Source organism: Lepisosteus oculatus, chromosome 6, assembly GCF_040954835.1.
Source record: "Lepisosteus oculatus isolate fLepOcu1 chromosome 6, fLepOcu1.hap2, whole genome shotgun sequence".
Classification (NCBI taxonomy): domain Eukaryota; kingdom Metazoa; phylum Chordata; class Actinopteri; order Semionotiformes; family Lepisosteidae; genus Lepisosteus; species Lepisosteus oculatus.
Genome location: NC_090701.1, coordinates 16767162 through 16794727, shown reverse-complemented (window position 1 = coordinate 16794727; position 27566 = coordinate 16767162). Strand labels below are relative to the sequence as shown.

General features: G+C 36.6%; 1 protein-coding gene across 2 annotated transcripts in view; it reads left to right on the top strand.

Annotated features, from left to right (window-relative positions):
• Positions 1-27566, top strand: part of sugct (succinyl-CoA:glutarate-CoA transferase) — a 202023-nt gene that overhangs the window by 148716 nt on the left and 25741 nt on the right. For both annotated transcript variants that reach the window (XM_015354585.2, XM_006634415.3), the window contains one exon: positions 16542-16605. In XM_015354585.2, coding sequence (XP_015210071.2) covers positions 16542-16605 — 64 coding nt within the window. The remainder of the gene's footprint in view (positions 1-16541; positions 16606-27566) is intronic.

The window sequence follows — 27566 nt, the reverse complement described above, 5'->3', positions numbered from 1 at the left end:
TCCCACGCGTTTCATACAACCACAAAAGTCACTAAATGAGTTTGTGTAAAGCATTCGAAAGAAGTACACATAGATGTGGATAAAATACAGGAACACAGCTGTTTAAAATGAGAGGAATACATATAAATTAAGATTTTGTACACATGCATGGACGTGTAAACTGAAATCCAATAAAAATGTATATTCTCTTATTGAACTCAATATGATTTCACATCTGTTGCTCATATGGTAATCGTATTTGCAAGTTGGCATTTCTAAGTAATTAAAATTGAAAGTCAGCGGAAGCAGATACATACAGCCATTATTAGCCTCTTGGTTCTACTTGTAATATTTTTGTATCCACAACTCAACTTTCTATAAAACTGTCTTGAGGACATAAATTATTTTATACTCAATGCATTGCTTGCTTTCAGAATCAATAGCAATGATATTTATGTACAATAAACTGACATTTACTGACATTTTATTTTATCTACCACTAATATATTTTGAGCAGGGACCTGCATTTTCCTACCCTTTTGTATGTCATTTACCGCATCTATTTTGTCATTTTAAACGTGATTACTGCATGTTACTGAATCTTCAAAATGGCAACATTAATGTATTCAATATGGTGAACATATTTTAGTAAAATAGTATTTTAGTAAACTCTATATGGATTTTTACTTATATCAGAATGCTTGCTGGGATAGGCTTGTGCAGTTCTGAGCCCCTCTATTAGATAAAGCAGTTAGAAAATGGATGGGTGATACTTGAATTGTTTCAAATGAGGTTTTTATGAGAGATATATTTTTTTCACTGGTGAGGTCAAAGGTTGTATTAATAATTAAAATGGGAGAAATTAAGGGGAAATGTTCTTTTACTCAAGAGACTTTGAAAATTGTATTTTCCCTTCAGAGAAATTCTAGCTTTAAAATAAAGTAGGTATATGAAAACCAGAATTGAAATTAACACTTACTAATATTACTTTGAAAAAACGTGAGTTTATATAGTTAGAAATGGTTGCATAGCATCAAATAATGTAATTTTATGTCTACTTTTACTGTCTTGATGCAGTAATATATTTTATAAATTAACACACGTCAGCATTATTAAATTCTAAGTTTTGATTTATCATCTAACATGATAGTTAGACATCTTGCTTTGTTTATTTTATACTATTATAAAATAAGGTTTTTACAGTACATAGTTTTTTGTATATGTACAGTTAGTGGGTTACATAAGAAAAAACTAAAAATAACATTAATAAGCTGAAAAATCACAAGGACCCATAGTAACCTTGTATGTAAAACAAATTATTTAATGTGTTGCCAGTATTCGTGATTTGAATGATTTATTAAAGGTGTTATTGGGAGGGTCTAAAAGAAGCAAACAAATAACAGATACCATATCAGTTTAGTGCATTTCTCTGTTCTCGGTATAGTTTACATCTGTAGCTCTAACTATGATTTAGTGATATCTAGCCACAATATATTGTGTTGATCTATGTATGCACTGTGTAGAGCAACAGATGCAGCAGATGCAGTTCAGTCAGGAGCACCTGATCACACAGTTTAACAAGAAGTGGAATGAAAAAAAGCATTAATACCAGCACCAGTAACAAACATCACTGATGTACAGTATTTCTTAGGACTTTAATCCACTTTAATGGATCATAGCAGAGGGTCCTCCTAGCCTCCTCTGGAGCCCTAATTGGGCAGCAGGAGAGTCAAACAAGTCAATAATCAAAAGAGTTTTATATCCCAACTTGTCACCCTCAGAACTACAGAGTGAATCTGGAAATTCTCATTACATTATAACTGGATTGTTTGTTTATCCTTAAATTAATCCAGATGCTTCCTGTAAGCATCTTTTAATATTTTTTTAGATGTGAAACATTACTTGTTTTAGTATGCAGCATGTGCAAGTACCATTACTGTACATTTATGTTCTACATGTAGGAAAGATACCCTCCAGTCCTCGAGTTCTACAAATATACTGTACAGTAGCATTCTTGTTTTACAGTGCCAGACTGACAGAAGAAAAAATTCATACTGTACTGTATATTTCAGATTTAAATTTTGAGTTAATCTGAAGTTTCATTATGCTGAATATTCAGAATAGGAGCACTTTCGAAGAAATCCCTAAGACTTACATTTTTAGCTAATTACTGCATAGCCTTCAAGTTTTAAAGATGTGCAGATAACTTTCCATATTTGTCAAAGTTTTGTGTCAAGTACTGCTTTGACTGGTTCAAATGAAAGTTCTTCATCTTTCAAATGTAGGTCACAGTGCCCTACTTATATTTTTGACACCTGACTGGCTTGTCTTTTAATGTCTATACTCAGAGACACATTTTTCCAGATTTAAAAAACATGGATATTGCAGTGCCTTCTCATCTAGGTCAATGTGACCCATATTCTTATGCAGCCAATACCTGAAACCTGTAATGATTTATTCATGCGTTTTGAAAATATATACATATTTCAGATGTGCATTGTTGAAACAGGCGAAAACATGCCACCGTACACAGCCTGCTGCTGATCTAATCTCATAAACTGACATGTTCTTTCAATCATCAACTTTACCAGTGTTTTTCAGAACAGCAAATGTTACTATTGTGCTTGACTCTAACAGTGCTCTGTAGATTAAAATTAATGTTATCAGGGATTTGACAATATTTATGGCTGTCTTTTACATTTCTTGGCTTGGTGTAATTTTTGAAACGATGTATTTGCATACATACTTAGAGGGGATTTAGAAGAGTTATTTGTTTTTATTATCTCCTGTTAGTTACTGTAGAATGCTTCCCCAGGCGATCCTCCTCCTGACTAGCCATATTTTAAAACTAAAGGCAAAGAAACAGACACTTACCCATTCTATTTTTTCCTTTTCTTTCTCTTCTGACTTGTTACACTGACCTGTTACACTGACCTGTTATAGAGTGGGCCAATCCGTTCATAGAACAGCAGATTAAACTGACCAAAGCAGGTGGATTTTTGTCTTATTTGAAATCATATCATATTGCATGCCACCTTTACAACATTTCATTTCTATTCTTTTTCAGTAGTACAACTTCAGTGGCTAACCCCAAAAGCACATACTGTAGATTTAAAAACATAAACATAAAGCATGGGATTGTCATCAAGATTCTCACCAAGTACGGTAGAAAACTCTCTAATTTGTCAGTGAGTGGTGGGAGTATTTGTGGATGGAGTCCTTATTTTCTCAACTATAGCAAAGTGGACAATCAGAGTGGTTGTCATCCCCTTCAAGGGTGCTCAAGATCTTAATGATATCCGCTCATAGGCCCTTTTTAAATTTAGAAAAATATTTTTTATGTATATTACGTTATATACTGTAGCTTGTTATAAACACAATATAGTAGCCAAATGTTTCTTCTTCATGTACCAGTTCATACTGTAGTACCGGCAGCTCAGGGGAGAATGATAATGAGGAAGTGTACTGTATTTAAACTCCTCCGGCCTGCCCACCTTCAAACCACCCCATCTCTTAATACTGTATGTGACAGGCAGCCCACCCTCAAACCAGTGTGAGCCCCGACTGGAAGAGAGAGTACATCCCTGCAAGCACGCAAGCAGCCGTGTGGCCACAGGGGTCAATGTGTCCCTGCGAGCCGAGAGAGCCCTGACAGACTATTCCCAATATCATTTCAGTGGCACTCAGCCAATTGCGCACCGCCAGTTGCGGAATCCCAGTCGTAGTCAGCGCTAGTGACATGACACAGGCTCACACCCATCATCATTCAGAACAACCAGCACTAGGGCAAGTGCCTTTACCACTTGAGCCACTTTGTTTCTGGCATTTTGAAGGTGAGTTAGACAACTTGCTCTGAAATCAAGGGAGTCTGTTAAAAAACAACTGTTGTGATGACTCTCCCTCTTTAATACCTTGTTCTATGAATATGTTAACCCACCTTCATGCATTATACTGTATGTTTTCTGCCCTAATTATTTTATAGGCTACTGTATGCTTACTTTTCCAGCATAGCAAATAATAAGGAGCTGCCCCTGCTCTGGCTGGGGTAATTAATTAAGCATTGTAGAGAGAATATTCTTAATATCTGGTATCGTTCTTTCCTAAATTATATTTCAATGTCAATGATTACTGATTATTAATTCTACATAGTGTGTACATGATGGTAATGTTAAATTCCAATATGGACTTTCAATCATCCACAATAGGCAAAAGTTGGCAGGACACTTAAGAAAAAATCCCATAAAGTATTTGCCTTGCCAACAACAACCTGAAGTGAAAAACACTATCTTTTTTATCTAACTACATGTAGGACAGATGTAAAACACTGGAAAAAAAGCATAAGTATGACTTCAGTCATAGCAAGCCTTGCAAGTAAGATTTATATGGAGTAAAAAACAAATGAATGGGAAAAGTCAGATAGATCTTATTCTTCTATGAAATGTATTTAGAAGGTTAGGACATGAGAAATCAGAATGATTTACGTCTATATTGTGACAATACAATAATCGTTTGGATTCAGAGATTTTAAAAACATATATACATTTCTATTTAATTAGTTTCAATGTCTATTGCTACCAGTGCTTTGTTCAACTGTTTCTTACTTGTTTATATCTGGCAGTTTATTTTATTGTTACCTTAAAGGGCAGATGTTAAGTTTATAATCAATCTTCCATGTCACTTCCTAATTTGTTTACAGAATGGTGTCTGTTCATTTACAGATATGCTGTTACTGTACGTGTTTTTTTTTTGTCGATTTTTGTTTTTACAGTTAACTCTTTCATCAGTTTTATTTGACTTTTATGCAATGCAAACCCGTCTGACGATTTTCATTGAACACAAGAGCCCCTTGTCAAACAAATCTGATCTGAAGAATAATGTCACCTGTTCTAAAAATAAATGTTTGTGGGTGGTTTAAGGTGTGGCAGGGAAGGGAGCACCTTCAGTGCGGAGTTCACATGTTGTCCACACTGAATGTTTGTGGGAGTTTGTGCCATGTGCTCCAGTTTCCTCTCATGTTCCAATGACATGCCGTCCAGGTTAAATGGAGTTTCTAAATTATGTGTGTGCCCTGCAATGGACCGGTGTCCAGTCCAGCTTGCAGACTCTGAAGGAATGGACGTATGGAAATGAATACCAAGGAAATTAAGGAATTCTTTTTTTAAAGTAAAAGGAAATAGCCAGTAGTTTAAATTTAATTAAATCTTATGACCTGGAGGGCACGGTGAGGTGGTGGTTAGCATTTCTGTGTTCTCTCCCCTCTTCATCTTTCAGGTGCTCCAGTTTTCTCCCACAGTCCAAAGACATACTGGTAGCTTAATTGGCTTCTGGGGGAATTGGGCCTGGTGTGAGTGTGTGCAGGTCTGTGTCTGTGTGTGCCCTGTGATGGAATGGCATCCTGTCCAGGGGGTATCCGGCCTTGTGCCCAATACTTGCAGAGATAGGGTTCCCTGTGACCCTGAATTATATAAAGAGATGGGAAAATTGATGGAGGGATGAATATTATACGTTGCAAATTAAAGAGCAGCTCTTCAAGAGCCGCTCCTCCAAAAAGTGTAACTTTGAAACTTTAAGACTTTAATATCTCCAGATTTCAGAGATGACCGGTTCTTCAATGAGAATAATTCTGGGCACTGTCCTTACCTTATCCCAATTATCTTGCCAACTGTTTCTTGGTATATGGGGGATTGAGACGACTGTAATTAATATTAATCTTGAAAGTCTGCACAGCATACATGTCACACTGTGGCCTGCATGTTTTAAATATCAAAATTAAATATAAATACTAAAATATAAAAGTTGAAATATCTTTCAAAGCCTACATTAAAGAACAGTGAATTCATCATAAGATTTTCTCCTGGGTCGAAGTGTGAATCCAGGACACCACCATCATACAGTACGTCAAAAGAAGAAACTAACTCACATGTAATGATCATGTTTGCCTTATATAACTGTGTGACTTGTGTTTGCAGACGTGTAATGAAGAATTTAAAATTGTCTGAATAAGAATTTCCCAAGGGAATATGAGTTGAAAGAACCCAATGAAATATTCATGTTCATACCAATAACAGTTTTCACTACTCTTTCAATAATAAACATTATATTATTGAAACCTATTTGTTATTTGTATTTATTAACATGTACTCTTTAGAATACAGTTGCTAAACATATCCTAACATGGCCACAGCTTCTTTTTAAAGCATGATGAAAGTTATTTTTTAATATGCATTGTGCCACTATAAAAGACCAGATGCTTGCTCCTCAGTACCAGGACTACAAATGAAATAAACTCCATAAGTATTTCCTTCTTTGATTTTTACTTTGCTTTAATAAGTTTCCCTTGTGCAATGTTAAAAAGGTCCTGTTGAAATGATAAGAGATTTGAACAGATACCAGTCCTTGGCAGCTGGTTTATTTTCATTGTCATTCAGCTTTAGGCTCTAATATAAAATGTCCTTTGTTATACTAATCTTTTCTGTCCTTTTGCCTTTCAATTCTGACATTCATAAAGGATATGTGGACAGAAATATGTCAGAAATGACAATGAAATAATATCACAAAGGAAAAAATAGAGATCAGCCATGTCTTCATGCTATTGGCTAGTATGGATATGAATGCTGTATACAGTATAATGTATATTTATTTATAGACTTTAATTTAGCTATAGGTAGATGTTTTAAGTATTTTTCTATGCTTTCCTGTTTTTTTAAGACCTCAGCTGAATATGTTTATCATCACTAGAGGTGATCTTAATTTTGTATGCCTTTTATGATAATGGATTTATAAATTAAACTTCTATGCTCTGAGTGGAAGTCCTGGTGTTCAGAAATAAGCCATTTCCACTACATGGAGAACTTTCAGTTTTCCCATCCTGTTACTGAAATTTTGAAAGTTTTTGATTCCTGAGAATTTTAACTGATTTTAAGTTCTAAACCTTTACTTGTTCATTAATCTAGATATTTAACTGATACAATTTTTCTCAATGAAGCAGCTTCCACAGTATTCTTTCGCAGTTTGTTTTTTAACTCTTCAAAGTTAAATAGAAATGAAGAACAAATAAAGCTTTGACATAATATCCATTTTCCTCTCATTTCCATTTCACCTCCATGTTTAGTCTGAGCACTAGTTCAAGATTTTAAATATTCCTTCATGAATCTTTGTTGTTCCAAGCTAGAATTTCAATGAGTTTAATTATCAACTAAGTGAAACAACTTAGTCTGTCAAATGTACAGTACTGTATGTCTGTTATAGTAGAGACGCAGCCTTAACGAACTGTTACAACCTTAGAATATTGTTTCTTCAAGACATTTATGGAAGTGGAATCTTTGACTTCTTATAGTAGAGTTAATGGAGTATGTTAGCATTATATAAAATGCTAATGTATTGTTACAATAAGGAATGGGAGAAGATTCTGAGGTCTGCGATTTCATGAGCATTGAGTGCACTGAAAGCAAGCCAATCTTAGCCAATGCATTCCTCCAGGCTATTTCTCTTGAGAGTATTAAATATATTTCTAAACAGTATTTGTCATGGAATAGATTATACCTGAAGATATGCCGATGACATACAATTAAATGTTTAGTTTTCTATCATTAGCTCATTTTACACATACTGTACATAATGTTACTTACATTTTAAATACTAAAAAATATATGTTTATTGATTGTTAAAGTACTCTTGTTCCTTGGGGGAACAAAATGCTGATCTTAAAATTGCTAGAATGAGTTGGCTAACAGTGCTTACAGTATAAACAGCCATTCAAAGACATTTTATTTAACATAAGAACAATGAATGGTGCAGTATGAGCATACCCTGCTTGGCCTATAAACATACATACTGTAGCATAGTTCTACTGTTGCTGACTTAAAGAGAAGCTACTTGAAAAACAAGATTTTTAACTTAAATCATCAGAATGTGCTTGAAAAAGATAGATAAATCTTCAAATGCAGTTCAAAGGCAAATATTAACAGTCTGGTGATGTACTAGCATCCTGCCCAAGTTGTATCCTGCATTGTCTGTCAAGTTAAGCTTAAACTCACTAAATAGCCGTATGAGACTAAGCAGTAATAAAAAATAAGCTGATAGATGGACCTCAGCCACTAAGCATTTTTCTTCTCCAGATCCTCAAGCACAATTTACTGGTGACACTGATCTCAAGGCCTCTTACAACTCACATGCCTGTCCTACAGTATCTCAGTTGACAATATATGCATATGGGTGTGCATGTACCATATATTGGCTATCATACCAGAATGAGAGTTGTGTGTAGTTTGCAATAATCAAAACTACAATATTTAAAATAATTGTGTTTACCACAATTGTGAAAATAAATTCTGTATTCCAGAATGCAATGAATGAGATTTTAAATTACTAAATGGGGATCTGGTGAAGACACAAAAATAAAATAGCCTTTTAGAGTGGGGATATCCCTACACCTACAGTACAGTATTTAAACCATGTACTGTATGTTCCTGCTAAGTCACAAAAATCTACAGTATATCCATATATCCATTTTTTCTCTAATAGGCTCGCAGCACAGAGCCTATCTGTCACAACCAGTACACCTAGAGAGTGCTCAACTTCTCTCCTGTTCCTAGTTTCCTATGATTATTCATGTCTTTCTGGTGTGTCTTGTTGTGTAGCCTATTTACTTCCCTGTTTCTGCTTTGCTCCTCACTCAGCATTGAGGTTCGGATGTCCTGAGACCACCTACTATAGCACCAGGTCGGTCCTGTCCATGGCCTGAGGGCGTAGGTTTCTATACGGCATTTCCTGAACAGCTGAGCCCGGCTAACCCCCATCTCGCCCGCTATGCATAGTGTCTTTTTCCCTCTCCTGTGTTTCCTGGTTCGTCTGTTCCGACATCCGTGACACTATCCTGGCAAGCTATAGGAACAAAGCGCGATACACACAGATACAAATATGTACACTCACACCAGGACCAATTTTCCCAGAACCCACTTAATTTACCAGTATGTTTTTGGACTGTGAGAGGGAACTGGAACACCCAGAGGAAATCCATGTGAACCCGAGAAGAACCTACAGTAAAGACTCCACACAAACAACATTGAAACAGGGACCCAAGTGCTGTGAGACAGCAGTGTTATCTGCCCGGACCACATAGTCTTTTTTATATAATAAATATTTGGTTAAAGTTTAAATTACATTAATAAAAATGTGAACATTTTAAACAATATCTAAAAAAAAAAAAATTATGAAAACTGGAACAAAATGTATGACAATGGGTCCCACTCAGCCATGGCCACGTCTTTGACAGCAACACTTCAATGCCTAGAATAAAATAAAAAAATGAAAGAAAACAGAAACCTAAGATTAAATACTATAAATCCATCTAAACTTTTCACCCAACCCAAACATTTTTTGTTGACATTCATTTTCAGCATGTGTTCTTTTACTTTGGGCTTCATTGTGATGAGCACCCCCCGCACCTGAGTGCCTCATCACAGCGCTGATCATTTTAGATTCATTGAATCCCTGTCTTAAAAACATTGACACAAAGTGCTGTGTAATCCCCATCTGTCAGCACTTACAGTACAAACCTCTTTTATTCTTCCATTGCTTTTACAAAAGAGCATTTTATCTTTTCATGTCCACATGAGTTTCTCTCAGAATACACATTTGTCTTTATTCTTTTGCCTTTGACATTATTATTTGTGAACTGTAGAATGCTCATCAGGTACACCCTTAAGTTAAAGAAAAAACAGTATGACTTGTGGAACTTTTTACTCTTCCTCGCAGTTGAGGTGGAGTTCTACCCTGTGTTGAAGGGAAAGAGGCTTGATGGGATTCAGTTACTGTATATTGTGTTTGAATAGGCTTCGGGCCAAATGCTGAGGTATTGTAGATGAAAGGATTTTGTTTCTCCTTAGTTTAAATCTAGCGTTTGTTAGGTTTTTCAATGTTAAAATGAACAATTTAAAGGAGCAAAATGATTCTAGTCTATATAAGGTTGACCCCACATCAATATCTGACGCTTACCTGGATGGACTGAATCAAATGTCTATTCTGGGACTTTAGTCCAGGATTCAGGGGTTCGTGGGTCCAAAGCCTTAAGTATTACTCCATTCTCCATTTTTTGAATATCTGTCACGGTGGTCCTCCCTCCTCTAGAGGGCGCTCCTACCTTTTTCGTTGTGTTCCCAGTTTTATTTGTCCCAGTTGTGTCTTATCCCCTTTTCCCTATTGAAGCCCACGTCTCTGCAGTTCCGGGCTCAGCTTTGGAAGACGAACACCTGGAAGCCTACCTACCACTGGGCACAGGAGTGGACCGAGGGCACAGGGTTCATCACAGGGTCCTGACCTCTTGTCCCATCAAGGTTTTGACTATCCTTATTCCTAGTTCCCAATTCCCTGAGTGCGTCTCCTACGCCCACTGCTGCTTTCCGTGTTCTGGGCTTCAACACCTCCCTGGCTCTAGGCTCCCATGCCCTCTGGTCTGGGCATTCCCTGTGTTCGTCTTGGATGGCTCTCCTGGCACCTGGACCTTGGAGAGCGCCCTGATTTCCCCTTTTGGACTCGTTGACTTGCGCTCCCCCCATGCACCAGATCACGGTCGTCACTACCCCCTGTGTTTCTACCCGACCTGATCCTGCTGTATCTTCCCTGATGTCCTACTCCAGTCACTTCCGGATTATACCATCTCACATAGGGTCTTTAACTACGCATTTCAAGGGAGTCAGAACTGGCTCCCGTATCAGTTTCCTTCGTTGCTTCTACAGTGTTTTACTGTATAATCCTCTTGTTATTGTATCATCGTTAAACTTGAATAGTTTGCTACTGTACCTAAACTGGATTCAAATTCATTGATATAAAATATGAGCATCAGTGGCTCACATTCTGTCTTCTCATTGGTAGTTCTATAGTATAAAGCATATTTGTGCATTTAATAAACATTGAAGAGATAAGTGACTGGAAAATATACAGAATATAGTAAATACACAATTTCATAGCTCAACATGCTTCATTTTAACTTAAACTTAAAGCACAAAAACATCTAATAAAATGGCTAAAGTTTGTAGATTTGCTTATGATGTACAGGTATATACCAGTTATAGTACAAAACTGGTAAGAATTCTTATGAGCAGTTTGTTAAACCATACATATTGCTTCTAAGTCACAAAATGCTGTATCCATCTATTTTCTAGCTGCTTTGTCCAATACAGGGTTGTGGAGGACACTAGTCCATTGCAGGGCACCCCCAGACAAACACACATTCATACAGTACCAGGATTAACTTTTTTTTTCATAAGCCTTACAGCATGTTTTTGTACTGTGGGAGGCACTGTGAGACAGAAATGCTAACTACAGCACCACTTTGCCATCCTCACAAGGTGCTATTAATACCATTTTTAGTATGTAAAGGTTATTACAGCCTGGACATTATTATTTGTATATTGATATTTTCTGTGTTACTTAAAAAGGAAGTATAAGTGATGTTTCTTATACAGTATTCCACTATCTACCGTACATGCCCAGGACTCGCGTCCCCTTTCCAGTGTTCCAGTTTGTGGGGCTCTCGTTTAAAAATGTGTGCACTTGTCTCTTTGCCACACCTGTCATGTCTAAATCGCTGAAAATGTTCATGTCACAGGTGTCCTAAGTGCAAAGATTCATCAGTTCCTCAATTTCATAGAGTAGTGGTATCGAGTGACTCAAAAAGATTGATGGATTATGGATTTATGTTCTCTGCATGTTAGTTTATTCATTGTTTTTATTATTATTGAAGATCTGTATCTTAAAAACTCATAGCATTTACGCTTCAATAAAAGCTCTAAAGCTTTGAAAGGGTTGGGCATGTGGAGCTCAGTGTTAGCTCCTGTTGCCATGAGATTTGTTTCAATACAGACCAAGTATCGTTAGCAGTCGTGGTGTTGGGAACATACTGTAAATGGTTCTGTCTAGTTGCCATAATGAGAATAAAGCTAGTGCCAAAGTAACATATGGATCTATAAAGTCCACAGCCCCTGCATACATCACCCATGCACTTGCTAAAATTGAGAAATACATATACTGTAACTGGAGCCCTGTGTTTTAAATTACATGAAGTGAAATGTAATGCCACACATAACATGCAATAAAGTGAAAAATCTTTCTAAAAAGAAACAGGATGAAGTGTTTTGAAGATAATATAAATGAGGAGTGTTGCTGTCAAAGCTGAGCCATTAACACAGATACCCTCTTGAAAGATCCAGAAAACACTGTCTCAGGCACTTGCATGCATGTGTGTTTGGCGGTTTACCACTTTTGAAGAACTCAAATAGTGATGAAAGCAGTGTTTGGTTTGGAAATGCCTTAAATGGCCAAATGTTAATGTATGTGATCCATTTGTGTGTGTTGATTTACATGTATTTTCCTTTACATTGACTTGATCATTGTGCAACAAGAAAACCTTTTTAAATAGAGAAGAGGCAGCGTTTGGTAAATTTTTTGTTATTTTAGCATGATCTTTTCTCTGTTATTGCAACACAGTATATTATTACACAATTCTATTTAATATTACTACAATGTGTTCACATTCCAGGGTCATTTTCTATTACATACTGCATATTACTAGACATGAATGTTCATTTGGATGGCACAACTAATGGTAGTGTTGGGAATAAGTGACCCTTGCTTGTATTTGGTTTGGAGGTCCCTCAGCTCAGAAAGCAGTGTGTCAGTGTGAAAGCAATTACGTGTGTTACTGTCTCCACTAAACACTTGTAACAGTGAAAAAATAGTTATTATAGTCTTCTCTGGCTATCTTCTTTAATATTTTATATTCTCAGTAGAGCTGCTTGAAAGGAGGGGTCATTGAGAAGCAGATTGATTATACACTTGAAATGGATACTGCTTTTCTTCACATTCGGCTTCTGTAATCATTTCAGGCTGAATGCTGGACAGGAGCAGTTCATGAGCATGTCGAGGCAGAAACATGAAAAAAAAATTGCAAAGCCCATATGAAAATGTACTGGTCTGTTCACCATGACTAGTAAAGTAGTAGAAATAAAATCATATATATCCAGCCATTCAGAATGCACGGCGGATAATGCAGTATATTGCAGTGCGCGCGCTGCACGTTTTAAAAAAATATTCATTTGTTGGAGTGAACTACTTTGTAAAACCACCAGGTGGAGCACTGAAAGCTTAACTTGGGGTGTAGAGCTTTTGAGCTGTCGCCAGAAAATGGCTGGTTTTGAATCCTGGTTAATGTTGATGGAAATATTTTTTTCCAATTACAGAATTTAAGTTGATTACACCTTTATTAATTTTAAACTGTGTATTACAGTCTTTTTATTATTAAATTAAAGAGAAAATAGAGTGAGGGTATTTTATAAAAACAACATTACTCAGTTCGACAAAGATTATTAGGGGTACATTATTGTTTCTTATTTTTTGTTTTCTTTAAAAAATGTAAACAATCAGTTGCCCATCGTGCTGTACATTATTACACATTTTTAAAATGCTTCAACTGATGCATAAAAAATAAAGTATACTGTGCTGTGGTAATAAAGCTACTGGGCACAGATAATCTTTCCTCCTGTCAAAAGAATTTCATATGCAGTTTATTCTTATCTGAGTAAAAACAGAAAATACAGAAAGAGTTTCACTAATTAAAGAGAGGTTGAACCCAATGGGTTTGTGTTATTCTACTTTATATGGTCAGGTATTTAACGTACTAACAGTAGCTTCATGAACTTGCATACAACTGGGATTTACTTTATTCAAACTAAGGTTTCTAAAAATGCAACCAGGTACTATATGTTGTTTAAATAAAATTTGTGAAAATTTTTACGAATCGTGATCTTCAAAATGCCTGAGGTTTAATTTAAAGGCTCTGTGTCATTTGTTCGCAAAGTTATTGACATCTGAAACATCATGTCTCATAAATAGGTGTTTTAATCAGAATAGAAGGCTATGAAAACCGGAGGAGAACATTAGACCCTGAACAAAATACAAGAAGTCTGAAATTATTATTTATTATTAATAAATTTATATTGTTAATAATGATCAGATACTGTACAGTATGTGACCTCCTTGACCAGAACCAATATTTTTTTCCAGGATCCTTTCTCTGAAAATTAAATTATTTGTTCTGGTTCAGATTCTGGTTTTTGGCATGCACTGTATCTAAGGGGATATTTGTATATCAAATATAGTGGTTACATTTCCTTTATTGTTCTCTGTTAGCAATTGTAAGTAGGATTAAAAGCTTACAGAGAGTTCACCTTAACTTTTCTGAGGTTTTGATGAGAAATTGAAAAGAATGAATTCAGTTCAATGAAATAGTGCTTCAGATATCATTTGCACTAATTGGCCATTTTAATGTGTCTGATGGAAGTAAGGGTTCTCTAGTTCATTTAAGGAAATGAAAATGAAATAGTTTTTTCTCCATGTCACATGAATTGGCTCTGATCTCACCACGTGTTGTACATTGAGATGTGCTAAGGTACTGGTGTCATGCTTCTTGCGTCTGTGATTTGCTTCAGCTTTGGATTGTGCCTGTGGGTTTTTGACACGTTGTTGCCATAGATTTAAGCAGTAAAGCAGTTATGTTCCAAGAGGAATGTTCAGTTTTATTAATATTAATTATTAGTGGGTGTTTCTTTCCTGGTCTGGCAAAGAAATGTGTGTGGACTGAAGGGATATTCTTAGTAATATATTAGTAATAGAAAGCCAGTGCCTACAGTGTGTCAAAGGACCTTAGCACAGATAAAAGTGAAAGAACAACAATAAGAAGAGCAGCAACAAAAAGAAAAAGACAAAAATAGAAAAACATTTTTTATTAGATTTCACAGTGATAATTTATTCTCAAACAGTAGTGAATATAAAATCACTTTATTGGCCAAATACATTTTCTTGTATTAGGAATTAGGGATTTGTCTTTTCACATACCCCAACTTGTTCTCCATGAGGCACACAGACAGGGAGAGAAGCTTGGGGTCAGAGAGCAGGGTCAGCCATTTATATAGCACCCCTGGAGCAGTGGGGGTTAAGGGCCTTGCTCAGGGGCCCAACAGAGTAGGATTCCTCTGCCAGCTGCAAGATACGAACCGACAACCTTCCAGCCACACGTGCAGATCCTTAGCCACAGAGCCACCATACTGCTCCGTATTGTCAGCACACAAAACTTTCATAAGTACTCACAAAGTATTCTAGTGTATGCTGTTGACCTCCTGGATATAGGATTAATTTGTGTCAAATTAATCAGATACAAATTAATTTCTTGTAGTTTTTTTATCTGATGTACTCATGCACCACATGTATGGTTATCATCTAACCAATTCTATCCAATGAAGGGTCACAGTGGAGCTGGAGCCTATCCCAGCAAGCTGCAGGCGTAAGACAGGGTCCAGCCTGTTTGGGACTCCAATCCAGCACAGGGTAAACACACGGGCACAGACACAGACACACATACACTCACCAGTCTATTTTCCCAGAAGCCAATTAACCTACACAGCTTTGGACTGTGAGAGGAAACCGGAACACCCACGCAAACATGGCTGTATAAACTCTTCATAAGTTATGAATTGTATATTTTAATAAAATAAATTAACTGATTGGAAAGAATGTACTCCACATAGATAACACCCCAGAAATTGAACTCAGAGCTCCAGTACTACAAGACAGCAAAGCTAATCACGACACTACTGTGCCGCCTACAGTATGTACAGAGACGTCCAATTTTATTCTTACTCTTCATAAAGTGAATGTAAAAGTTAATTTATTTAAGACATTTGTGGTATACTGTTTATCAGAAGCATAGGAGCAAGTCGTGTTTTTTATATACTGGAAGGTGAAAAGATAGAGCCTCATCTAGAAGAGAAGGAGGGAGCAGACATATGAGGCATAAAGTGTGGGATGAGGCGGTGTTAAGCAAAAGTGACAATGGGTTGAGATGGGGCTAAAGAGATGGAAGTCTGGATGACAAATTCCAGGACCGCTGATTTCTGTCTGTGTCCTTGCAGAGATATGCAAATCCTTCTATACCAGAGAGACACCACACCAAAAATTCCCTTCAAGTCGGTTTATGGAATTCCTCAGCTCTTAACTTTAACTAAACTTTGTATTTTTAATCTTTCCATTCATTTACAGGCTGCTGGACCCCTTTCTCCCCCTCTCTGGCAGGAATTAAACTTTAATTTGAACAGCACTTTAATCTCAGTCAATAAGATGAAATATGCTTTCTGGTACTTTTACACAAATCAGCAGCAATTGGAAACTTTCTCTATGCTATTTAACAGTAAAGTCTTTGCTGGGATGTGATATTTAAATCATCATGTAATATGGCATCATAAAACTGGAATGGTAACATGAACACAAGGTGACCTTGAATCTGTAGTTTTTATGGGAAGCATGAGACAGATGTTGTTAGTCTCTGGGGTGGAGTGGCCAAAAGTGTTATTTCTCCTGCTTCACCCATCCTTCCTGCTCATTGTTATAAACACTTTCTCAGTTTCGGCAAAGCTAAAATAATCAAAGTTAATAAGACTCTGAAGGTCTTTCATGGAAACTTTGAATGAAAGTATTTTCTTTTATATCACATTTTATGTCCTTCTTTGCAGGTTATCCACAATGATCTCATTATGGAAATGAACCACCCATCAGCTGGAAAGATAGCTGTACCAGGTCAGTTAGTAATATCTCCTTGCAAAATATCAGTGTGTGTCACACTTTTTGTGAAATTCCCTTGATATTTAATTTGCAAACTTGTTCTTTTTTTGTGGGAAAAGACAAAAGCCATTGATGAAGTAGTTGTCCTATCATGACCCTTTCTCTAAGAAATGCCTGACTGGAAGGAGCTGGGAGTTGTCTCATTGAAATAATTTAGTGTGTTTTATTTTTCTATTACACTTTAATTGAAAAAATGTTTGCAAACGTATCTTAATGGACAATGGTGAATGGTGTATCAGTCTCTTAGAATTTGTTCATTTTGTGGTTTTCCAAGGTTCCTTTCATTCCACTTCAAAAAGAACATACAAAGAATCATTATTTTTAAAAAACACACTTATTTATCGTTTTTCAGAATTCTTTCAGCAATTGAAAAGAATTACATATATTTTACCTTGGTATCCTACTTATAATACACCTTGTTTTTCATGAGATCAAAGCCACCAGTAAACAATAATAAAATATGGAAGTTCTTCAATTATCTCACACAGCAATTTGTGTTTGTCTGGATATTACTCTGGTTTTTAGTCCCTATTAACACACACTTTCAGTATAAAGCAAATTTACCTTACGGCTTTTAATGGATTTACTAAAAAGTAAATCAGGAAATCATAAAACACAATATAATATGATATGCAGGTCTATGACAAATTAAAACCTGGAAATACAAATAGGAACTTTTTCAGAACAGAAAAACATGCCGCTTGTCTCTGGTGTATTATGAATGAAATAGCAAACAGATTTAGTAAAGGGTTGCAAAGAGGAAACACATTGCTTTGAGTTTTGTTTTTTTTTCTTAACAAACTTGTAATTATACTCAGAAATGTACTTGTGTACAGTAATATAATAGTCACTTTAATTGAGAAAAAAATAAGTCTTTAATAAAATAAAGATTGCAGTGTTTCCTTGTTTTCTTCAAAAACAATGAATACCGTCTAAGTTAGAGACTGGATGTAATCCAGAAATTGGTTCAGCTTTTACACCAAGATTCTCTCTGTTCCTAGCAAAAGTCGTCTTTCATCTTTGACACTTCAGTTTTGTTCTGAAGTTCACCAAGTTCAAGAGTGACACTGTGGGATTTTTCTGCAATTCTGTGTGCTCCTCTTGACTAAATGAACACTTCACAAATAAAAGGAATGGTGGAGAATGACAGCATCTTGACATCTACTTTTTTCATTACCGAATTTTGTATTATCAGTGAAAAAAAATGTATTTGTTAAGCTTTTTTTTTACTGTGAGCATTTCTTACATACAGCACATAAGATAACCTTTTCTAAATTAAGCCTGTGGATACAAGTAAAAAGAAACTGAATTAACACAAATTAGTTTTATAATGCACAAAATTAAACAAGGTTTCTTATTCAAATGATACATTTATAATAATTATCATACGTGACATTACAAAGATGTTGGAGTCACGGATTCACAACGTTGTTTAGAATTATTTTGGATGTTAAATAGAGAATTCTTACTTAATTGCGTTTCTTTTACTAATGACCAGTTTTTCCAAAGTTCAATTTATGCCACATGTGAAATATAATGCTGCATTTATTGAGGTAAAAATAATAATAATTTTCCAGTTGTGAAAAATGTTGCTGAAGATAATTGTGGAGATAGTCAGTGGCAGCCTAATGGCAGCCTAAAGAAGGCTGTGCAACAGGCTTCACAACTAAATAATGAGCTACTGTCATGCTCGTAAACCCCTCCTCTTAAGGACACTCCAGCCCTTCCTTATTTTCAACTGATCTCCTGCACCTGCTTTTGGTTCCTGCCCCCTGTCCTATAAAAGCCACGCATTCCTGCCAATCTGGGCTCAGCTTTGGAAGATGGACGCTTGGAAGCCCACCTATCCGCGAGTCCAGGAGCGACTCAACAGCACAGGCTTCATCACGGCGTCCTGACCTTCTGAGTCCGGGATTAGGGAGCATCTAGTCCCGTGACCCCCCTTTTATTCCCCCGTCCCTCCTCCGGATCCCGCTCTGGCTTTTAACTTTGTTAGTCTTCGTCAGGATGGATCACCCGGTCTTGGACTATTGCCTCTCATGGATTTGCCTCGGACTCCTTTGGACTGTTTTCCTCGGCCACACCTCCCCAGAACACCAGCGCACCATGGACACGCCCCCTGTTTTCCTCCAGCCCCTTGCATGCCTTTTTCCATGTGTTTTCCTCACTCCTCCTCGGATTGTGTTGTCCACACAGGGTCCTGAAAGAATGCTTCGTTACAGCTACAGTCTGAGCGAAGCACATCTCCAGAGAATGATAGCACACGACAGCAGCGTTAGATGGAGAACAAGACTGGAAAAGAGGAAGCCCTGAAAGTTCTTCATGAAACCGCAACAAGCGGAGCAGGTGCGCAACGATGGCCGAGCTTCAGAGCCAGTTAGAAATGTCCAAACTGGAAGCTGAGAAACAGAGGAAGGAGTTGACTTTATTGGAAAAGCAGCTGAGTAAAGCACACTAACAGATAAAGGACAAAGAAGCATCTGAGACTCAAAAGAGAGATACTGTACAGCTCAGTGAGTTCAAGACTCAACTAAATGAAACCATAGGAGACCTGAAGGCTACCTGAGAGCAGGTGAAGCAGCAAAGACTGAAGAGAACCGAGGTCAAGCCTTTTGTGAAGAGAAGCCAGTCCAAAAATGAGGGTATGACCCATTGGACAAAAACATTCCAGACGTTTCCAGAGATGTGGGAAGAGAGGCTCTCATCACCACAACCAGAGATGGATGTGGAGGTCTGTTGACCAGTGTTTCTGGAAGTAGAGGGTGGTGACCTGGGTTATAAGGATCTTTATGCCTGGACAAGTGGTGTCCATCTCTTTTAAGTGCAGTATTATAGGAGTGTGTTAAAAGCAAAGAGCTGAACTGCAGAGCCCACTGATTCTTGCTTGCTTTAACCAGGTTACTGGTCATGAGAGGTGTGGTGGAAATACAGCTTTTGAAATTTGGTGCAGATGCTTTGTCAGCAGAGAAGGGTATATATTCAATGCATACAGCTGGACTATTTCTTTATTACTGTATGTGCATGTTGTCCTGCCAGGAGAAGGAATATGCTTGCTCATACTGATGTTAAGAGAACAGAGGCCTTTGCAAACTGGTAGTTCTTTTTAGCTTGTTTGTAACCCCTTCATTTATTTAGTCCCAAGTAGACTGTTGACAGCAGAGAGTCTAAGGGAGTTCATTTTGGCTATTGTAGATCAGCAGCAGCTGTAGGGGCTGAAGTGGGATCACTGGGTACCAACAGCAGTCTCAACTTCAGTGACTAGTGGTTTGCAGGCAAACCCAGCCCATTTGGAAATATAGACCCATTCTTAGGATCAGGGGGATCATAAAGCATATTGCAATAAGTGTCAGCACTGGGGAACACTCTTACATGAATGAAATTACTGTGACTTGTGCTAGGCTGTGAAGAAATAACCCAGATTCATAACTGAACGTGTTTGAAGCTGAACTCAGCTGTTTTTATTTCCACCCCCAGTGGCTTAACGTTTTTTGTTCCTCCTTTGAAATGCAGCCTTTCAATTCCTACCGACAAGAAGCTGTGAAACAAGTTTCAGAGGCTGTTCTGGATAAACACTGAGGTCCCATGGTTACATCTGACCTCAATTCTGGAGGCAAATTATTTGATGAAAAGTCTTATCTGAAATCTGTTCTTCTATTGCTACCGTTAACATCTGGTGGTTCAGGACTGACACCTTCTCTTTCTTTTTATAGAAAGGGTCTGTGGTTTCTTTTTGGTCTGCCTATCTTGATGCCCCGCAGTTAGCAGTCAGTAACAAAATGTTATGGACACTGTCTGTCTTTTTGCCCCTTGCAATGATGATCATTTCATAATTGCTTTCCTGTTCCTATTTGTTCCATCTAACCATTCATTTTTTTAACTGCTTCATCCAATTTTATGGTGATATAGGATCTGAGATGGGACTATATCTCAGCAAGCAGTGGGCTCAAAGCAGGATACACCCTGGATGGGGGCGTCAGTTCCTCACAGGGCAGACACAAACATGCACACACTCACACCAGAATTAGTTTTCCCAGAAGCCAAATAACGTGTGTCTTTGGACTATGGGAAGAAACCAGAGCACCCAGTGAAAACCCTCATGGATATGGGGAGAACATGCAAACTCCACTCAGATAGCACCCCAAGAATAGAGCCCAGGACTCAGTGCTGGAAAAGCTCAGTGCTCCACTGTGCTCACTATGCTACCCCAAGTTTTCCCTTTTTCTTTGAATACTAATGGAAAAAGCACACCGTACATATATGGTAAAAAGCTGTTGATGACATTTTGAATTAAACTGTTCACTTTAAATTCTTCCTTACAGTTACAGCATATTGTGTCTGTATACTGTGTGCAGAGATTTATGTGCCGATTCATGCTTGAAACACTGTAAACATGCTAAAAAGTTGTACTGCCTACCATAATTTATGATTGAATGATTCTAGTTACTTTTATTTATTTCTTAGCAAGTGACTTACTATAGTAGTCTTATCCATATCTGATTTTAGGCCTGTAAATGTTATTCAGTAAATAATCCAATTCATTTAATTAATTAATGATATTACAAATTGCCTCTGAATTGTAGCCATTAGCTATACAGCTTCTACTATTGAGATAATGATGGAAAATGCAGATTCTTTTTTACACCTCTGTCTCTACTGTGTAATTTAGTAAAGATGTCAAAATTGCTATTTTGTTGTAGAGTTCAGTTGTATGAAGTCAATTATTCAATTATGCAATTGTAGGAGCTGATTCACATAGAATCCGCATGAAACTCTTCTACAACAGTGTGTTGCAATGTAAAGTTTTCCATGCTGTACAGTTATACTTCATATCTGTCTATTTAGAATTCCGTTTTCTTAAAGTGCTGTTTAAATGGATTAATTATTTTGAGAAGATGCAGCTTTGAAAGTGAAGGTCACAAAACTCATACATGAAAAGAAACTGAAGTCTTCTTAACTTCTAAAGTATTAAATGTATTTAATTAATTTTAAAAAAGGTCTGTAATAATTAGTTTTTTTCTTGACAAGGTATTGAATAAATACTCTTATCTCCCTGACGATTAGCAGCACTTTTCTGGACAGCAGCAAAATGTGCTGTGTTTTTGAATGTTTCCATTATGTTTTAAGAGAAAACAACAGATAGGGTCATACAGGAATTGCTTTGAACAATAGACAGATTTTGGTCATTAGCTGGTGTGGAGAAAAGATTTTGAAATATTGCGTAATCTTACATTCAGTAAGAGTCACTTAAAATGGCTGCCGAGTAAGGAGATGAATGCAAACTGCAGAAGCACAATCATAAGTTGCACAACATGGCAAATGTCACCTCCTCTTTTGCTGTTTTGAAAATGAATTACTAATTGCATTGAGAAAAAAAATCCGCAAAAAATGCAGCGATGGTTAAAAATCCTCACTTTGTGTTTGCATTTGACAATACCAGATGAGTGCTGCGTAACAGTTACTCTAATTGAGTTGGTTTGTACTTTCAGCTTTGGATCACTTGGCAAAGAAAAGTTCTGGAAATGTTTTCTGCTGCTGCTTGTGAAAAAAGCCTCATTAACGAGTGTGTAAAATAACGTATTGTGAGGTAATTCCTAAAATAAACTCCATTATTTAAACTAAAAGGACTTGGCACTGGAGGGATGTTGGTGGGACGAATTGTCCTTCATGATTGCCAGAAAAAAACGAAAGCTGCTAAGCAGGACATACAAGTATGCCACTAATAGCTACTAATAGCAATGCAGGACTATACATTGTTGTTTTTTTTCATTTTATCCATGGACCAGCATGCTTCTTCTGTCTATTCATTCAATTATCCATTGCCTCTTTATCTTGTGGGGTTTTTTGGTGAGCAACATTCCAGCATGACAGACATAGGGCACAGGCCCGGGCTACATCCTGGATGGCATACAGTACCAGCTTTTTACAGGGCATACTCATAGATATGATTAAGAGACACTAATTAACCTACCCAGCAAGAAAACCAAACCCCCTCACAAACACAGGAAGAACATAGAGTACAAGCTCCATACAAACTGCCCCCCCGGCTCGACTTTGAGCCCAGAAGCTGTGGGACAGTGGCACTAACTGTCACACCACCATGCCACACTTTGACATGTTTCTTTTAACTGCAAATTCACCGTTATGACAAATAACTATGAATGAAAAGTATATGACAAATTTGTTTTTTAACATTTCATATGGATATATCAACCTTAATATTTTCAAATTGGAATTCTTCTGCTAGTTCAAAATAAACCATTTTTGTCAAGTGGGGAAAATGGTCATAGCTACAGGGAATAAGGTTATTTTTACAGATAGAAATGATGGGTATTAACTATATTATGGTCCTTGTGTCTCTTCAACAGCCTTGACAAGTAGCACAACACAAAGGCCTGTAGTAACTAAAAACTACCTCATATATCTATGTGTTTCCATGGTTTCTAAGGGAATCTGTTAAAATTAGTTTCATCATTATTTTGGCACTACACTCATTATTTATAGAATGTAAACCTGTATTGGAATAACAGGAGGCCCCTAGTGTGCCTCGAAAGACACCTGAGGCAGTATACCACACCTGATGGTAAAAACATCACCCTCTACTTCATTAGGGCTGCCTCACAAATATCAATTAAAGGGTGGACTTACCTGTTAGAAAGAGTGGGTGGGTAGGAATGCAAAAAGAAAACGTTTCTAAGAACTGAAGGATTTTTAGAGCATCGACTGCAAAATCAGTTGTGCTGGCAGGTTTCACCCAAAGAAAACATGGATAATCTCTTCCATGGAACTGCAATAGCTGACATAAGTATAAACAAGTGGGTGTACTCTGGGAAGTTTCCTATCTTTCCATCTGTAATGGAACACCAGTGACACGGCCTTTAAATTATGTTCTCTGAAGGTAAGCTGCAAGCACATGCTGTTTACCTCAGATTGTTTCCCAGGCCTCTTTATAAGAAAAAAATCTGTTATTTTGTTTTGGTGGGATATCAATGTTCCAGTGTTACGTAAATCAGTGCCCCGCCTTTGTTATTATGTCTTCAATTCCACCAAAGTGACAACATGAGCCACAAAAACAGATCCTTCTGACTCAGAAAGGAGAGCAAAAATGCAGGGTTTTAAAGAAATAAATTAGTGCTGGTTATGCAGGTGTTGGGGGTTACCGAGGGTACTACAATAAAACTCTACTTTTCTAACAAACGTCATTGCCAATTATTTTATTTAAATGTATTGTTTGCCCTTTGTAACCCTCCAGTCTGGAATAGCTAATTATTATTTCATGTGATGAAACACAGCATTCTACCATCGACCTTCGGGGTTTGAAACAGTGCGTTCAGACACACCTAACCAAGACATCTGTTTCTCTACATTTTGTAATCCTGGTACAAAGAAGGTGGGCTTTGGTGCCTGAGGATTAACATAGCTCTTAATGGTCAGTACTAATCAGTAACAGAAGACACTAGTGATCAGTAAGCTTGCCTTCCAGTCCACTCCCCTGCTGTCATCAGTGTGGTCGTTCTGCACCTCTGTAAACCTCTTGTTATTTTATCAGTAGGAAAGGTAACATTAAACATGGGCCTGGGGATGTAAATGGTCACAAGAAAGAGAACAGCAAAACAAAGGAAAAGCCAGGTTAATACAAACATTAAGCTCCCCTCTGAGGCTGAGAAAAAGCCTCAGGGAAACAAAACCAAAAGCTGGCATCATTATCTTGGGTTGCACACAAGAAACGTTTTCTTCTGACATCAGACCTCCCAACCTGAATGAGCTACAGCAGTCACCAGCTACTGAAGACATCAATGGCCAAATTTGCAAGTGATCAGGGAAAACGCATCCAACAGCATAACCACCCAAAAATGTAGTGTAATGTACTGTAATTATATCAGCTGATACCTGGATTAAACTCTCAAGACTGCAGGCAATTGGGATGATAAACAAAAAGTAACATCATTCAAAGGCAGGCAACATAAACCAGGGAGAAAACAATACGTCAACAGCTATAGCTATAAAGCAACTTACATAGTTTTGGATAGACAGAAATGTATGTCAGTTATTTTTTTTGCTATCAGTAGCACATTAGTAGCTTTTAACTATACAGATTCATCATGAAAGAAAATGTAACAAATATCTGTAACTGCGAACAGCTGATGTGTCTAATTGTACAGCATAAAAGCACTACAAGACCACAGCCCTACTTATTTTGTCATGGTAAAAACAATTCTTAACTCTTAGAAATTGTTGCTATGGGTGTGTGTATGTTGTTGAACATTTAGCCAATTGTTTTGAGTATGTTAACAAGAGAGATTGTGAAGGTCTTTTCAAATTTGTTAATCTACAGCATAGAACAATACAACAATTGACAGGTTTTTGAAACGTCAGTACATGCGCTAAGCAAGATATGGCTTTTGATATTCTAAGGGGACCAAACAGTAAAGACATAAGATGACATCTTTTAAAAATGTTTTCTTATAGTGAACTTCGATGACAGGGTTTTCTTTACTTCTTCACCATGTCAGATACTCCAGTTTCAACAGTACGATTGGAACAATATATTTTTGGACTTGTTCAACTGCTCTGCGCAGTTCAATGATTTCATCTCTTAAATATTGCTATTCATTATTGACATATTTTCATCTCTCTTGCATGAGAAAATATTGAACCTACAATTTCTTCCCAAATAAAGTTTTGTCAGGTTTGTATTTCACTCATTCTTGAGCACTGCATGATAATAATCTGTGATGGTTTATTTTACTCTTAAATCAAATAAATCTCAAAAAGTGAGTGAAACAAGATGTAAATTCATTGCATTCTATGAATGTTGTATAGAACAAAAATACTAAAATGCCAGCAGTATTGTGGCAAGTTGCCAAGACCTCTAAATCCCCTTTAAGTCACCAGAAAACCTAAAAAAAAACCTTTCAAACATTTAACAAGGGAATTGGGAAAAGGATTCTGCCCGAGAATCCCAATTAAATGCAAGTGTTCTGAATCTATTAGAACATTAAAGTGTAACTCTTAGAAAGGAGAGTCCGTATACTAACGTGGTAGTAGTGTATGATAGCGGTGGGAAGTGGCTTGTGATTGCTTTTCTATTTCAAATAGCGGTAGCTAAGGACAGCACTGTGTTAGTTCAGATTTGTTTTAAGAAGATACCCAGGTCAGGCATACAATACGATAGCAGCAACCACTGACCTCTTTCCCTGAGAGGTATGCAACCTACAGTAAGAGCCACCTTCATGACTAACATCTGACCCCAAAATCGCAAAGGTGCTTGAAAAGGATATTTATGATATTGCATGGCTGAACTTCATTAGAATATTTTTAATTATATTTTACTTTCGGATTAAATTAGCTGCAAAAAATAAAAGAATAAAAATCACTTCTAACTTTAAAAAAATGTAGGGATCTAATTATGAGTGGATTATCATTGGTTATTTCATAATTATGATATATTTAAACCACAGTTAGTGCTGCAGTAGTCTTACTCTCCTTCCTTTTCTAATTCACAGCAACGGGTGTTTTCCTTTAGAAGTCTAAAAGGTTTTCATCAGTGACTTAATTCCACTGCGTTTCTAGATCAATAAAATTATTATTTATATTTCTCTACAGCTGCCGGCAATATGACTCAGTCAGCAAAAGAAAAATAACACTGCTTTCATGTGAAACACGCTTAATGATCAGATCCAGTCATTACAGTTGATGTGCAGTGGTGAATTTTCTCTAGAAAATTAAGAAAGAAAACAGGGTGGGAGTACTGGCATTCATATGTGCACTACATATTGCCTGAAATTAATTTCATAATTACTCAATGATGATTTATGTGTCAAACATTATGCATGTTGATTACAATGCCCAGTCCAAATGTGCTATTATTATTTATATTTAGATAAAAAACTTTAGCTTTTAAGGTGTAAATCATGTTTTGTAAGACGTTTTATATGTTCTCCCTCTGTAATCATGATGGTGTTATACAGTAGGACTCACATTGTTTTGTTGCCACACAGTACATAAAATACAGTACACAGTTTATGAACATGAATAAGTAATTTATCTGAAATGGGATTTAATTTCACTTTTTGACTGAGCTATGTTTTAGTTTTGTTTTTTGTATAATTTGCAAATTGTACAGTACAGTACAGTAAATGTGATTTTTACTTTTCTGTGTTATATTTTTGGAATTTTAAATATATACAGTATATTCAATATAGGAATACTTTCAGTGAATTGTGCTGATCAAAAATATACAGTGTTTCCTGAGATTCAATTGCAAAGAACCACAAGGTGTAAATGTATACTACACTGACGGAAACATATTTCCTAACAATAAGTGTCATGCCACAATGCTGTATGTCTAAGACATTACATTATTTTAAGATTAAAATTACCATCCTTACTGCATACACTGTACATATTTTTATGCAAATGCAAACACGTTGGGTAAAACATCAGCTAAATAAATTATTATGATAGATACTTGTTTATATAATTTCTGTAATTAATATTGTAACAAATATTAGAATTAGACATTTTTTTAAAGATAGTCTCAATATACAAGTACATTGTTTTCTATTAATATCTCCCCTTATAGTAGTGCATATAATAAGCAAATTACCTGTGACCAAACTGGGTATTCAAATTTACACATGCACCTTCAATTAATAAATTATTTATTATTAACTGACTACTACTTACTTATTGCTACTAACCTAGAAAAGGTTCAAATTACAATGGAATCATAAAGCAATACATAAGACTATTAAAAATACATAATATGATCTTGGTCATAACATTGAATAGCATAATAATATAAGTAATGTGAGTGATTGGTTTTCAATCAATTTCTTTACAAAAGCATATAACGTATTAATTGATGGAATTGTATTTCATTACAATTGCTTCAGTACATATTTAAAAAACAATGT